The sequence below is a fragment of the Muscardinus avellanarius genome (genome assembly GCF_963383645.1).
Source record: "Muscardinus avellanarius genome assembly, chromosome: 7".
Taxonomy (NCBI): Eukaryota; Metazoa; Chordata; class Mammalia; order Rodentia; family Gliridae; genus Muscardinus; species Muscardinus avellanarius.
The window spans coordinates 92,834,504-92,849,596 of NC_137793.1; the positions used below are offsets into that span (position 1 = coordinate 92,834,504).

The window sequence follows — 15,093 nt, forward strand, 5'->3', positions numbered from 1 at the left end:
ATTGCTAAGATTATTTCAATTCTGGTGTTGTTTCCCATTCATTAGTTGGTAATTTACATGTCACTTAGCTTTATTTTATTTATTTATTTTTTGCGGGTCTGGGGATGGAACCCAGGGGCATTTGACCTCCGAGCTATACCCCCTGCCCTATTTTTTATTCTTTATTTTGAAACCGGATCTCACTGAGTTGCAGTGGGCCTCACTAAGTAGCTGAGGCTGTGCGCAAACCGCCATCCTCCGGTCTCAGCCTCCTGAATGCTGGGAGTACACGTGTAATCCCACGTGTGCGCCACCACGCCTGGCTCACTTAGCTTTATTTTTCATGTCAAATAATTCTAGAGCATCAACTGAAGGAGAGCCCCACCATTTTGGGAAATAATTTTTTTGTAAAAAGGTAAAAAAGCAGTATCATGTAGACATCTGTAATACTTTTGTTTTTATTTTCACCTTTTTTAATTTACCATTTTATTTTATTTTAACTGATGTATAAAGATAAACAATTTTATATAAGTTTATGAGATACCACATTATATTTTAATACATATGTATATTGCATAATGTTTAAGTCAGGTAAAACATATCTCCAAATTTTCTATTTCTTTATAGTGAAAACTTTCAAAATCTTTTCTTCTAGCTGTTTGAATTGTAGAATACATTATTGCTGTCTGTAATAGTTATGATCAGCCTACCGTGTAATAGCACTTGAGAATTTCTTGCTCCATCTAATTGCCTTTTCAAATTTCTGCTTATAGTTTGTATCACCTGCACTCATATTCCATTGACCAAAGCATACCACCTCACCAAGCACAAACTAGGAGAAAATGTATGAACTTTTCATTGGTGGTGGTGGTGGAAGTGTAACCCTTTTATTGGGAGTAGAGAGGTCAATAATTGTAAACAATAAAACATTTTACCTTACCACCTTAGAATTCTACATATGAAGATAGTCTTTGACAATTTTACAAAAGCGTCAATGGCAATGAATAAATATAAATGAATAAATAAAATTTTCTTTATTTCTGCCTCCATTGTATTTTCTACACTCTATCTAAACTTCCCAAATTATCTTAGATGATTTATAGATGGCTTTTTAGTTATTTATTATAAAATTATGAATAATTAGGCTTCTGTTGTACTTTCATTAGTAGGATAATTATAATTCATTTGGAACAATATGCCTTTACTTGATAGTTCCTTAACTTAGAGGAAAATTTAAAATGTAAATTATGATTTTCAGATGATTAAGAATTTATCTCAGTAATAAACTTTGCCCCTTTGTATTTTGAAGTATACTATAACGTTAAGAAATGTATGGGGTGTTTTATTTTGTATGTGTGTGGGGGGGTGGTGCTGGGGATTGAACTCAGGAGCATTCTACCTCTAAGCTACACCCTCAGCCATTTTCTTAATTTTTATTTTGAAACAAGGTCCCACTAGGCTGATGAAGGTCTTGTTAACTTATTGAGGCTGTCCTTGAACCTGAGATCCTCCTGTCTCCGCCTCCTGAGTTTTGGAATTACAAACGTGTGCCACCACGCCCAGTTATATATACAGTTTAAGGAGGTTATTTAGCTATTGATCACATTACTTCCATACTGTTTGGGAAATAGAAAATTACCAGTTCTCTAGGAGATCATTGTCTGCTCTTCTCTAATAGTATCTCTTTTCTTCTTAGAGATAGTATAATCCTGACTTTGCTTCTAATATTTTTTTTTCAGACAATTTATGGAGAACTCATATCTTTGGAAGACAATAGTGATGTCACAGGCTTGGCTGTGTTTATACTGAATCGCTTACTTTGGAATCCTGATATAGCAGCTGAATATAGACACCCTACTGTTCCCCACCTATATAGAGATGGTAACTATTTCTGCCTCCGTTGCGTTTTCTCACACTATGCATGAATGGCTGGCTTCCTGTTACTCTTCCTGTTTCATTTGTATTTTATTGTCTTAATGAGACCAATCTAAATAGATTTGTTTTTATTACCTTTCCCATTAAATCTCATCACTTCTTCTATCACCACTTATAGTTATTCTTACCCATTTGTTGTTTCTACTGTATATGTAGCACCTAGGATGGGGCTTGCATGTAGTAGGTGTTAATTAAATTTTTAAGTGAGACCAGCTAAGTACTTTGATGTCACTGTGCCCATTTCTTTATTCATTAATTTGAATATATTAAGTGGTATCTGTTTTGTAAAGTTGTTGTGAGGGTTTAATGGATTTCTACATGTAAACACACCAAGAAAGAAAGATAGTGTTTCATTTGTTGGCTACTATTTTTTTTTTCACCTAGAATATTATTACTGTTATATTTTAAGGAGAAACTTGCCTTTCATAGACGAACTCATTATACCTTTTGTATTTTATTTAAGGTCATGAAGAAGCTTTATCCAAGTTTACATTGAAAAAGTTATTGTTATTGGTATGTTTTCTTGATCATGCTAAAATTTCCAGACTTATTGATCATGATCCTTGTCTCTTCTGTAAAGATGCTGAATTCAAGGTATAGTTTTCATTTAATGCTTAATATTTTATGTTTTTTATTTAAGGTTTTTGTGGCTTATTTTCTTTTTAAAAATAACGTTTGTTTTCTAAAGAACAGTACTCGAGTAGAACAGGAATGAATGTGTTATCTGGGGAGTCCCATCATTAAATCTAATGCCTGATTTTTGTTGGTTGACCTTTTACCATTACAGTATTCTTACTCTTAATTTTGACTTGAAAATGAACTTCTGTGCTTCTGAGGAATTAATTTTGGGGGAGATTTATTTCCTAATTTTGATGTAGTTTATTATCAATATAATACTATATTTTTGTAGTATATTTGTAAGTTTTGTAGTATAAGTGTAAGCATTTTTTTAAAAGGTCTTAAATTAAAAATATATTTAATTTGTATTATATGACATGAAAATGACAATTTATGCTATTTATTTTATTTTTATATGTATAGAATGATGTAAAGGATTTTTATGAGTTAAGTATCATAATATTGAAGTATAATATCTACAACCTATATGTTTATAGACTAGTAAAGAAATCCTTCTGGCTTTTTCACGAGACTTCCTGAGTGGAGAAGGTGACCTTTCTCGTCACCTTAGCTTTCTGGGATTTCCTGTTAGCCACGTCCAGACACCATTTGATGAATTTGATTTTGCTGTTACAAATCTTGCTGTAGACTTGCAATGTGGGGTGCGTCTTGTGTAAGTATAGAAAACTGAATTATTTTGCTTAATGGGATAGACAGAAATTTGGTGGAAAACACTATTTTCTATACTTATAAAATTTTTCTTGTTTTTTTTTTATTTCATGCCTGAGAAACAGATTTTCCTTTCAGAAAAGTGGTATATAATTTTATACCCAGATATCTATCTCCTCTCATTCTCTCTTTTCTTGCCAGCATTCGACTCTGGCATATGCCCCAAGGTACATGGATAGGAACTACTGATGTCTCAGAAAGTTGTTGGGAAGAGCATGAAGCAAATTACACACTTAACACTTTATGTCATTAGTGTTTTCCTGTAATTTGTGACTGTTCTTAATAGTATTTACTTACTTTGCTTCGCTTTGAGTAAAGTGAGATGAAGAGGTGGGTGGCTTGACCAAGTTTTAGACAGTGGAATTGGGACATAGATAATGATGTCTGATTGTAAATTATTGAATATTTCTCCAATAAAAAAAACAAGTCATAAAAATTGGCCTCGATTTTAGTAATGGGTTGCCTGTTTCTACTTTGAAAAGAATGGCTCTTATCATGTACTACATTTAGTCTCTTGAGAATTTCTGGATTGCAGTTATTCCAATATGTTGTACACTTTTGAGGTCAAAGAAAGAGATTTTTTTCAAGCTCAAATGTGTTTTTTCTCTGTATATTTAAATTGCTAAGCCCCAGAACAGCCAGGTATTAAAATACGGGAAGCACAGGACTGGAGGCTTTTAAGAACAACCTCTACCACAGTCAAGCTTTCTGAATTTTTTTTTACCTTACCTAGAACCTTCTTGTCAAATTTTTAAATTGTTTATAGTAGAGAGTTCAGCCAGAACATAGCAGACATTCATTAAACTAAAATTCAAGTCGAGCACTGGAAGATGGGGAGGAAAAGGGAGAGGCGTGGGAATTGAGGAAGGGCTCAGAAATACTGTGCATGTATTCCTCTATTACTGTGAACTTGCAAGGATAAAAATAAAAGTAAGAGAATTTACATTGGTTAAAATCTTAACTTATTAATAAGGGAACAAGTTACTTGAATGTTGTATTTATTAACTTTTTTTTTTAACCAGAGGTATATTTAGTGTATAAACTAAAAACTCTATTTTTATCTCATGAAGATTGGTCGATGGAAATACGAATACTCAGAAAAACAGAAAACTCTAGGAAGTGACTGCTGTCAGGTGTTTGAAGGGCTATCTTATGATAAAAGATAATTATGCTACCCAAAAAATAAGCATGCATGAACAATGAAGTTTTCAGGAAAATAAGATTGGTTTGGTATAAACACTTTCCAATCTTCATACCTGTCCTTGGGAAGAAACCAGTTCAGTGTTGGAATGTTCAAGCATAGGCCAGAGGATCACTTTGCTAGAATGGAACAATTCTTTAGTGTATTTGGGGAAGAGATCCCTAAATTTTTGTGAATCTTTAAAAAAAAAAATGTGTGTGTGTGTGTGTGTGTGTGTGTGTGTGTGTGTGTGTGTCCCTTGTTTGTATCTAAGTTAAATTCCCATGAATTTCTTTCCTTTCCTGTTCAATATTTTATAAGCTAGTCGTTTTTTTTAAACATTACTAGAACTTTCACACTGTTTGCAAAGTTGAGAACATTTGCTAAAAATTTTTCAACTGGTTCTTTTATTAGTTTCATAAATTTATGCTAATAAATTTATTTTCTGGCCAATAGGAGTTCATGCTATTATATTTTTGCCACTTTCAAGAGAGACAAGGATTGGTCTAATGTTCAGAGATCTTTTTCTACAAAGAAGTATATAATTTTTTCTTCTTCAGAAGTTACTGATTATTTAGCAATGCTAAATGTGGGTTATTTGAATTTGTTGAAAACTCTCAGTAAAGAGACTTACCTTGCTGGATGTGGTGGTGCGATACTATAAACCCAGTACTTAGGAGGCTGAGAAAGGAGGAACGCAGGTTCAAGGCCAATCTAGCAACTCAGTGAGACCCTGTTTTAAAATAAAAAAATAAAATAGGCTGGGTATCTTCTTTTTCTTGCTGTAATACATTTTCTAAATTTTGTCTAGGGAGTGGATGACTGCAGTATTTACAGTTAGAATTAAAAGCTCTCATCTTTTCCCTTTGAGAAGCAAACTGCTGCTCTTGTTTTATACATTGTGATAAGCACACACTCCAATTCTTCTATCTCACCCTTCTTTAAAGTAGTGGTAATTACTGTGTCAGGCATAAGAATGGCTTCACCTCCCTCATTTTCTAATAAGGAACCAAACTTATGTAAGTAAGTAATGTAAATAGAAAGATGGGTAGGTAAAGATTTCCATATGCTGTCTTACCTCAGTTTACTTGAATATACTACTTTATAGGTTATTCATACTTACTTGGTCCAAGATACCTTTTATGCTAGGAATAAAGTTGGATTGTGCTTTGAAGAAAAAAAATAGGCCGGGGATGTAGCTCCTGGGTTCAATCCCCAGTGCCCCCCCAAAAGATTAATCTTTCATAACAAATTTCTACTTTGCTCAATGTCAGCAAAATGATTGTTTTATACATCATTAAAGTCACATTAGAATACATGAGAATGGCTACTCTGATAATGCTTCAGCTAATGGGTTGGTCTACAGGAATGTTCTACCTCTGAGCCATACTCTCAGCTCTGTTTTATTTTTATTTTGAAACATGGTCTCACCACATTGCTTAGGTTCTAAGTTGTTGCTGGTGGCCTTAGACCTACAAGCCTCCTGTCTCAGACGCCCAAGTTAGGGGATTACCGGCATAGCCACCACTCTCGGCTCTGAAGTCACTTTCTGACATTCAGTAACTATGGTTCTATAAATAATTCTGTCAGCTTTTAGTTATATCCAGTAATCAATGAGTCTTGATTTTTCTGTGGAGAATTGATTATTGTGTATAGAGAATAAACCTAGTGAATATGTTTATAGTAAATATAGTAGACATAGTTTATAGTATGCACCGTATATATAGAATGATTATAGAAACTGATTAAACTGGATTTTAGTTCCCATCTTAGTTCTGTAATTACTAGCTGTATGACTGTCAATTTACTTAACTTCTCTGGGCTTTGAGTTCTTTATGTGCAAAAACATGGGCCACCAACACCTGACTCGGATTCACTATGGTGCTTAAGAAAGCACTTGCTTGATGTGTAGAATTGAGCATGCCTCAGTGCATAGCCCTGCCCTTCCTACCCCTCCCTCTCCTTCATCTCATTTCTTCTTTCTTTTACTTTATGTGTGCATTTATGAGTTGTATTTAATTTCCTCATCTATTCACAGTCTAACTTTCATGCTTAAAAATAAGAAATAACTGTAATTAATAGAAAGCAACATAATTTTGAGATAGATTTTTTTTATAGCCCTTTTGACCAAAATGCCCTTAGGCTTTTGGGATTCCTGTGTGCGATGACTATATTTAAGTGAAGGTTTTTTTTCATATATATCATTAATTAGCATTTTCATGTGAACATTTCTTTACTGTTAGACGAACGATGGAACTTCTCACACAGAACTGGAATCTTTCACAAAAGCTCAGGATGCCTGCAATAAGTCGTCTTCAGAAGATGCACAATGTTGACATTGTTCTTCAACTTCTTAAATCACGAGGAATTCAATTAAGTGATGAGCATGGTAAACACTGAACAGAGTCAAATTTATTCTCCTCCCTGAGTATTGATATGCATCTATATCATGCTAATATTCTATGTTCATTTGTAGGAAATTCCATTCTATCTAAGGATATTGTGGATAGGCACAGAGAAAAAACTCTTGCATTACTTTGGAAAATAATATTTGCTTTTCAGGTATTGTACATTTGGTACATTTTATACTTTTTATCAATTTTGAATACTGGTTTATAAAAACAATTTGAACCAAGAAAAGAATAACAATAATATCAATCACTTACTAAGATTTAATCTGTGTTGTTTTATGTATTCTGTTTTAATCTTTGCCACCCACCTACAAGATAAGTATTAAGTTTGCTTCACAGGTGAGGAAACTGAATTTACATCATTGATAAGTGGAGTTGACATTAGAACCCAGGCTATGTGACCCCCAAATATGTTTTTAACCACTAACCATTATATCAATGTAGATCATATTTGTTTTATAAAAACTAGATATTTAATGCTAAAATATGTATTTGGGATACTTTGTTTTTGGATTATTAAAATTTCTGAATAAGTTAAATTTTTAAAATCTGTATTTTCTGAAAATATAAGATTTTATAGGTAAAAAATAATATATGAAAATGTATTTATCCTTTTTGTATGTTTCAGGTGGACATTTCCCTTAATTTAGATCAATTAAGAGAAGAAATTGATTTTTTAAAACGCACACAAAGTATAAAGAAAGCAATGTCTGCACTATCATGCCATTCTGATGCTGTAATTAATAAGAAAAAGGACAGAAGGAATAGTAGTCTTTTTGAACAATATAGTGAAAATGTTAAGTTACTGATGGATTGGGTAAATGCAGTGTGTGCCTTTTATAATAAAAAGGTAAGTTTTTGTTTTAACCCAGTATTTCTCAATAGATTTTGGTTAGAGTTGGCTAAACTTAATGCATAAAATATTTTTTGTATTTTAAAAGTGAAATTTGATTTATAGTTACAAGCAACTTTTTCTCAAATGAATAAATTTTTTATTGTCACATCCTATATTTTATCTAATCTGTCACCAATTGACAGACATTACTTTTATTTAATAAAATAAGTGATAATTTTATTTATCACTAAGAAAGAAAAATTATAGATACCAGTTTTAATGGAAGATGCTTAAGATGATTACTGAGATACGAAAAAATCATAACCATATTATAAAGTTAAAGACAAATAAATCCATCCTACAGAAAAAGACAACAGTAAACCTTAGACCAGGCAGAGGGAGGAAGAAAATTTAGATTGAGTCTTTCTATAAACCTTTGTTATAATATAATTTCTATAATCATTTGTTAGGTTGATATTTCTGTATGAGATGTATTTTAGTATAAAAATATTTTTTTAAACAATTGCCTGGACACATGAAAAAACTTAATCTAGTAAGGCATGTAGAACAAAAGCAACGATATAGACTATATGTAATTAAATATGTTATGACTGGTTATACCTCAAAGAAATTATTAAAAAATTATCAAGCACAGATAATCTTCTCTTGTAAATAAATAATAGAGAACCAAAGAAGATTTAGTGATTATCATTATTTATTAATCCCAGGACTCACTAAAGATTATTACTAATGCTAAAATCAATACAGGTGGCATCTTGTATTCATTCACTGACATGTGCAAATGATGAGGTGCTTGTTCCCAGCTGAGGTCCAACAAGATGACACTTTGCCTCCTTGCTTTAGTTTTTATAGTGTAAACAAATATCCTTTTCATGATCTACTTAGTCCATGTTTTTTTTGTTTTTGTTTTTTTTTTTTTGGTGGTACTGCGGGTGGAACCCAGAGGCTTTTTACCTCCAGGCTATACTCCCAGACCCATTTTATATTTTATTTGGAAACAGGGTCTCACTAAGTTGCTGAGAGCCTCACTAAGTAGCTGAGGCTGGCTTTGAACCTGTACGATCCTCTTGTCTCAGCCTCCCAAGCGTGGGGATTACAAGCATGCACCACCACGCCCGGCAGAATTTTTGAGCTTCTTTTTGGTTTCCTTGTTTAAATGGTCCTCACGTGTAATGCTGAAGCACTATGTAGTGTTCCTAAGAGAAATCTGTGATGTGCCAAGCCTGTACCTTGCTTTATTCCTCACTGAGTATATTGCCACTGAACAGAAGTTTAATGTAATGGAATCAGGGACACACATCAAACATGGCCATGTATTGATTTATTAACAAAAATATCAGGGCCTGAGGCTAACAGGAGCCTCATCCTGTTTTTTCCTAATTCAGTCCTCATAGGTAATGAGAACTGAGTATAATTATTGTCGTTTCCTAAGACATCCATGATAAAGTACTACAAACTGGGTGGCTTAAAATAGAAATTTATGCTGGGTGTGGCGGCGCATGCTGGTAATCCCATGATTTGGGAGGCTGAGAAAAGAGGATAATAGTTCTCAGCCAGCCTCAGCTACTTAGTGAGGCCTTCTGCAGCACAGCGAGACCCTGTTTAAAAATAAAGAATTAAAAAAAAAACAAAAAACTAGGGCTGGGGGTGTAGCTCGAAGGGAGAATATTTTTAAACAGGGTCTCACTAAGTTGTGGAGGGCCTCACTAAGTAACTGAGGCTGGCCACGAATTACAGTCCTCCTTACTCAGCCTCCCAAGCATTGGAGTTACAAGCTTGTGCCACCATGCCTGGCTAGGTTGTGATTGTTTTCTGAAGTCCCTGGTGTTCCTGGCTTATTGATGCATTATTCCAGTCTCTGCCTTTGCTCTCCTGTGGTGTTCTCCTTGAGTATCTGTCTCTGTGTCTTTCTTTTAGAATATATTCTATACCGGTATGACCTTAATGACCCTGTTTCCAAGTAGGGTTACATTCTGAGTTTCTGGGAAGGACATAAATTTTGAAGGAAATTTTTTAACACATGATTGTAATAATATGATCAAATTATACTTTTTAAATGGCTAATATTTAATAATTTTTAATATGAACATGGACTATTAAGTACTGTTAACAATATATTTTTTAGTTATTAAGAGGAAATAATGGAGGACAAAACTGCTGTATTTATATTAACATCTAGGTACAACTAATTGTTATTCTGTATTTCCAATCAGGTGGAGAATTTTACAGTGTCTTTCTCAGATGGCCGAGTGTTGTGTTACCTGATTCACCACTACCATCCTTGCTATGTGCCTTTTGACGCTATATGCCAGCGTACCACTCAAACTGTGGAATGCACGCAAACTGGTTCAGTGGTATTGAATTCTTCATCTGAATCTGATGAGAGTTATCTGGATTCATCTTTTAAAGCAACTGGTTAGGCCCTTTTTGATGATTAACTTTTCTAATTCTTTGTCATGTCTGATTTTTGGCTATAGCACTCTAATTTCTTTTTTTTCACTTGCATGATAGAAAATACTTCTGAACTACACAAAGAGCTTCTAGAAAATGAAAAGAAAAATTTTCATTTGGTTAGGTCTGCAGTTAGAGACCTTGGTGGAATACCTGCTATGATTCATCATTCAGATATGTCAAATACAATTCCAGATGAAAAAGTAAGTAAAGATAAGTTTCTTCAGCGCTTTTTATGTCCAAGCTTTTGATAGTCATATACTTTGCTCATCTTCTGGTTTTATCTTCTGTATTTTCTCTTAGGTGGTTATTACCTATTTGTCATTTCTTTGTGCAAGACTTTTGGATCTTCGTAAAGAAATAAGAGCTGCACGACTTATACAGACAACATGGAGAAAATATAAACTAAGAATAGATCTAAAACGCTACCAGGTAAACCTAGAAAATAAAGACATCAGAATATTAGTGCATTATACTTTATAAGATACCAGTTGACTGATTCTTCCATGTGCGTATATGTACACATATGCTGGGGATTGAACCCAGGCCTTGCACATGCTAAACAAGTACTTTAACACTGGAAAACATCCCCAGTCTAAAAGCCATAAGTTTTACAAGGGCACAGACAATTAGATTAGATGGTTTAATCAATTTGCTATGCATAATTCTCCAGCCCAATTTTAGAATTATCTAGTCTTTTTTCTTTAGAGGAGTATACAGCCTCACTATTCCCTAGTATTTATTTTTAATATGCTGGTATGTTTTTCACATTAGTATAACAGTTTAGTCCCTTCCATAGTTGTAGTTCCCATATTATATAGACTTCATTCACAAATTGATTTTATTAGTTAATGATTAGAGTTTATGGCTAGTCTCTATGGAGATTCCACCCTTGTATGGTAGACTGTCCCAGACATAAAAGAGTGTTTGACATGCTATGAGTTATTTTTTTCTACCAGAGGAAATAAATACCTCATATCTGGTTTCCTATTCAGGTGAATGAAGTGATGCGTCTATCACTGGCAAGTTTAGCAAAGTGATTGAAGGCATGGTTGCTGAAGCCAGGCAATCTGGTTCAAAGCCTGCTTGTGTTGCCTGTAGACTGATAAGCCCTTTGACTTCTCTGCCTGTTTCCTCGTGGCCATAAGAGTAGTATCTGTTCGTTTGTTTTATGAGGTTTAAATGAGTCATTTATGAAGTGCTAAATATTAAAATATGTTATTATCCATAGTAGTTCCTTTTCAGAAGTAACAGAAACAGATATGGAGGGTACTGGCCTCTAATATCCACAGGGCAGGTGTCTCCTTCATTGCTGATCGCCTTTCTCACATCTCAAACTGCTCTTTTCTCTCGAGCCCCCATGGCTTAATGCCACAACATGTTCTGTCTGGAGGAAATGGTATTTTGTTTTCCTCTTCTGTGTATCACTTTGTTCAAACTGTAACAAAGCAATACTACTTTTGTTGCAAAGCACTTTTTTTTTCACACATTCCACCCTTCCCCCAAAGTTCAAGTATAATTTCACTAGACTGAAATCTGGGAGCCAACCCTTGTTGTACTTCAGATTGTCTTAATCTTGTTTACTTGTTCACCATGCACATATATCTGCAAGCCCACCTCTCATGTCCAGAATTGCCTATATTTCAAATAAGAACACAAGAAGCTTAGGATATTTCCAAGATCAATTTGATTAATGTTTAAAAACTGATTACCTTACAAAGAATAATTTAAAGTTTTAAGTAATTAAGTATTTAATTGGTTTTTGTTTTTTCTAAGGAGAGAGACAAGGCCGCAAGAATTATTCAGTCAGCAATGATCAAATTTTTAACCAAACAACGATTGAAAAAAAAGGTTAATGCAGCACTGGTCATTCAGAAACATTGGAGAAGAGGCTTAGCACAGAGAAAATTATTAATGTTAAAAAAGGAAAAACTGGAAAAAGTTCAAAACCAATCAGCATCAGTCATTCAGGTATAGTATCTTTGACAAATTCTTGAATTTAAAAACTTTTAATGATATTTTTAGTGATGAAGGAAAAATGTAATTAAGTTTCAATGATTATATTTGAGGATTATTTCTCTAATACAATTGTCCCTCAATTTCCAAAGGGGATTGGCTTCAGGACTCGCTTATTGAAACCAAAATCTACAATGCTCAAGTTCCTTCCAAAGATAGTGTAGCATTTTCATATAACCTACATGCATCTTTCCTATGTACTTCAAATTATCTCTATATTATAGTACCTAGTACAATGTAGATGCTGTATAAATCGTTGTTATACTATATTATTGAGGGAATAATGACAAGCAAAATGTCTGCACATGTTCTGAACAATGACTTTACTGGAATATTTTAATTCTGCTGTTGGTTGAATTTTAAGAATGGAGAACTCATAAATACAGAGGGGTGACTATACTTAATTTGACCAGTGTTTTAGCATCTCCATTTCTACTTCCAGTTCTATTACTCTCATTTTATCCTTATTTATAGCTTTCATGTCTTTTCTGCGATGTTCTATCTTTCCCTTCATTTCAGCTTGTTAGAGTAGTTTTACTTTACTTTAGCTGTATCACTTAATTCTAATACCATGTTGATTCTTCTTTTTCCTGTGCAAGTTAATATTTTCCTATTATATATCATGACAAGTGATTTTATTTGCATACTGAATCCCTTAAGTGTTGCATTATGAGACTGTATGTTACTTCACATCCTATGGAGATGTTGTGTTTTGGTTTTAGTGGGTAATCCAATAGGTTGGGGTCACAAGTTTTCATCAGTCTTCCCTAGTATCATTTCCACATACGTATCACCCAATGGCCCACATGGATTCTAGATCATGGTCTGTTATTTCAGATCTTAAAGGGCACAGTCTGCTGAAGTCTTGACCTACATGTACACAGCTTGGTGGTGAGCCTTGGTGTTCATAAGGAACATCTTCTTTGTATCATCTGCCACATCTCTGTAATCTTCCTTGTACTTCCAGTTCCTTATCTGGTTCTTTGGCTAAAATCTCAAGTTTTAATTACAGTGTTCTATTCTGTTCTTATGTGGATGCACCCACATCTGGTGCCAAGCACAGATTTTGTATCTTTTGGAAGAGGAAACATATAAGCATAACAAAGGTAGATGCCAGGAGAGAAAAATAATTATGCTTTTAATAGTTAATCTTCTGCAGATATCTATAGTTGAGAAAAAGGAGTGCATTATTTTGGTGTTAAAACCTAAGCCAGGTATCTCCTGAGAAGCCCATAATCCCCAGCTACTCAGGAGGCTGAGACAGGAGGGCCACAAATTCAAGATCAGCCTTAGAAATTTATTGAGAGTCTGTCTCAAAATAAAAACTATCAAGGGATAGGGATGTATCTCAGCAGTGGCTTGCCCAAAGTTCTACCTCAGTGCTCTGGGGTACATGGAGAGAAATCTAGAATCAAATGTGTCAACTTACATGTTCTGTGTAATTTAGGAAAAATTTTATGAGATAAATGTTCCTTTATATATAAAGTGAAGAAAGAATACTGACTATATTTTTCTGATGATGAAATTAGAAAATTATATATAAAATGCCCCACTGTAAAAGCTATTTATTTTTAATACATAAATCACAATGCTGTTAAAATTGCTATAGTTATAAGCAGAGTTGTTAGGACTGGAGATGAACTAACTTATCTTCCATGTAATAGATAAAAATTGACATTTTGAGCCGAGTGTGGTGGTGCTCACTTGTAATACCAGTACTTGGAAGGCTGAGACAGGAGGGAGGAAAGCCGTTCGTGACCAGCCTCAGCTACTTAGTGAGGCCCTCCAGAACTTAGTGAGACCTTGTTTCAAATTAAAGAATAAAAAAATTGGGCTAGAGATGTAACTTGGAGGTAAAATGCCCCTCATTTCAATCCCTAGAACTACATACACACAAAAAAAATGACATTAATACACTAGTAATATTGATTTATTTAATTTATTTATTACTTATTTGCAGACTGAGGATTGAACCCAGGGTAGCTGGTGTTACAGGTATGCAACCACTGCACCTGGCTTAGGAATAATAATTTAGAAGAAAGTGTAAAACAATGTACCCACACTGACTCTTCACTCACTCAGTTTGAGGGTTTTACAACCAAATATCCAGGGCAGGGGATTTCTGAATATTAGTTCCACTTCACCTTGCCTTATTTCTTTTTATGACAGCTTCATAATACCTTGCATTTATACAGAGTTTATAGCCTTCAAAGTCACTTTGCACAGATAAGCTTGACTGTACTTGGATGTATTACTTAGCATCTCTTCATAGTAAGAAAAATAATATGGCAGCTGGGCGTGGTGGTGCGTGCTTGTAATCCCCACACTTGGGAGGTAGAGACAGGAGGATCACGCAGGTTCGAAGCCAGCCGCGCTGGCTTAAGAGACACTGTTTCCAAAAATAAAATTGGTCTGGGAGTGTAGCCCAGAGGTAGAAGGGCTTCCAGGAACCCCAGTACCACCCAAGAGAGAGAGAGAGAGAGAGAGAGAGAGAGAGAGAGAGAGAGAGAGAGAGAGAGAAGGAAAGGAAAAATAATATGGCATACATATCATTTCTTGTCATGCTGAGGAGTAAGAAAAAATCCTTATATACTACTTACTAGATATAAAAGAAAATAAAACTTATAAGAAAAGGCTTACAGGATGTGTGTGTTTTCCTAACTCTTCATACTTGGATGGATATGCTCAGACCAAAAAAAAAAACTACACACACAGTGGACAATGGTGTAGGGGAATAAGATACACAGTACACACATACAAACACACACACACACACACACACACACACACACACACACACATAGTACACAGTGTATGTACTATGAAAATATAATTTATGTATGAAAATAATAAGATTATAATAGGGAATGAGGTTATTACAAGAATATCCAGAACTTGCTTACTGACAGCTTGGGGTC

At 34.3% G+C, this 15,093-nt stretch overlaps 1 protein-coding gene across 1 annotated transcript in view; it reads left to right on the forward strand.

Annotated features, from left to right (window-relative positions):
• The window catches only part of ASPM (assembly factor for spindle microtubules), a gene marked incomplete at both ends in the record, with an annotated part of 53,836 nt that overhangs the window by 16,229 nt on the left and 22,514 nt on the right, over nt 1-15,093 (forward strand). The window contains 10 exon segments of the mRNA XM_080698745.1: nt 1,719-1,860; nt 2,378-2,508; nt 3,030-3,205; nt 6,685-6,830; nt 6,918-7,003; nt 7,481-7,702; nt 9,922-10,123; nt 10,220-10,362; nt 10,463-10,591; nt 11,936-12,130. Of these exon segments, the coding sequence (XP_080554871.1) occupies nt 1,719-1,860; nt 2,378-2,508; nt 3,030-3,205; nt 6,685-6,830; nt 6,918-7,003; nt 7,481-7,702; nt 9,922-10,123; nt 10,220-10,362; nt 10,463-10,591; nt 11,936-12,130 (1,572 nt within the window).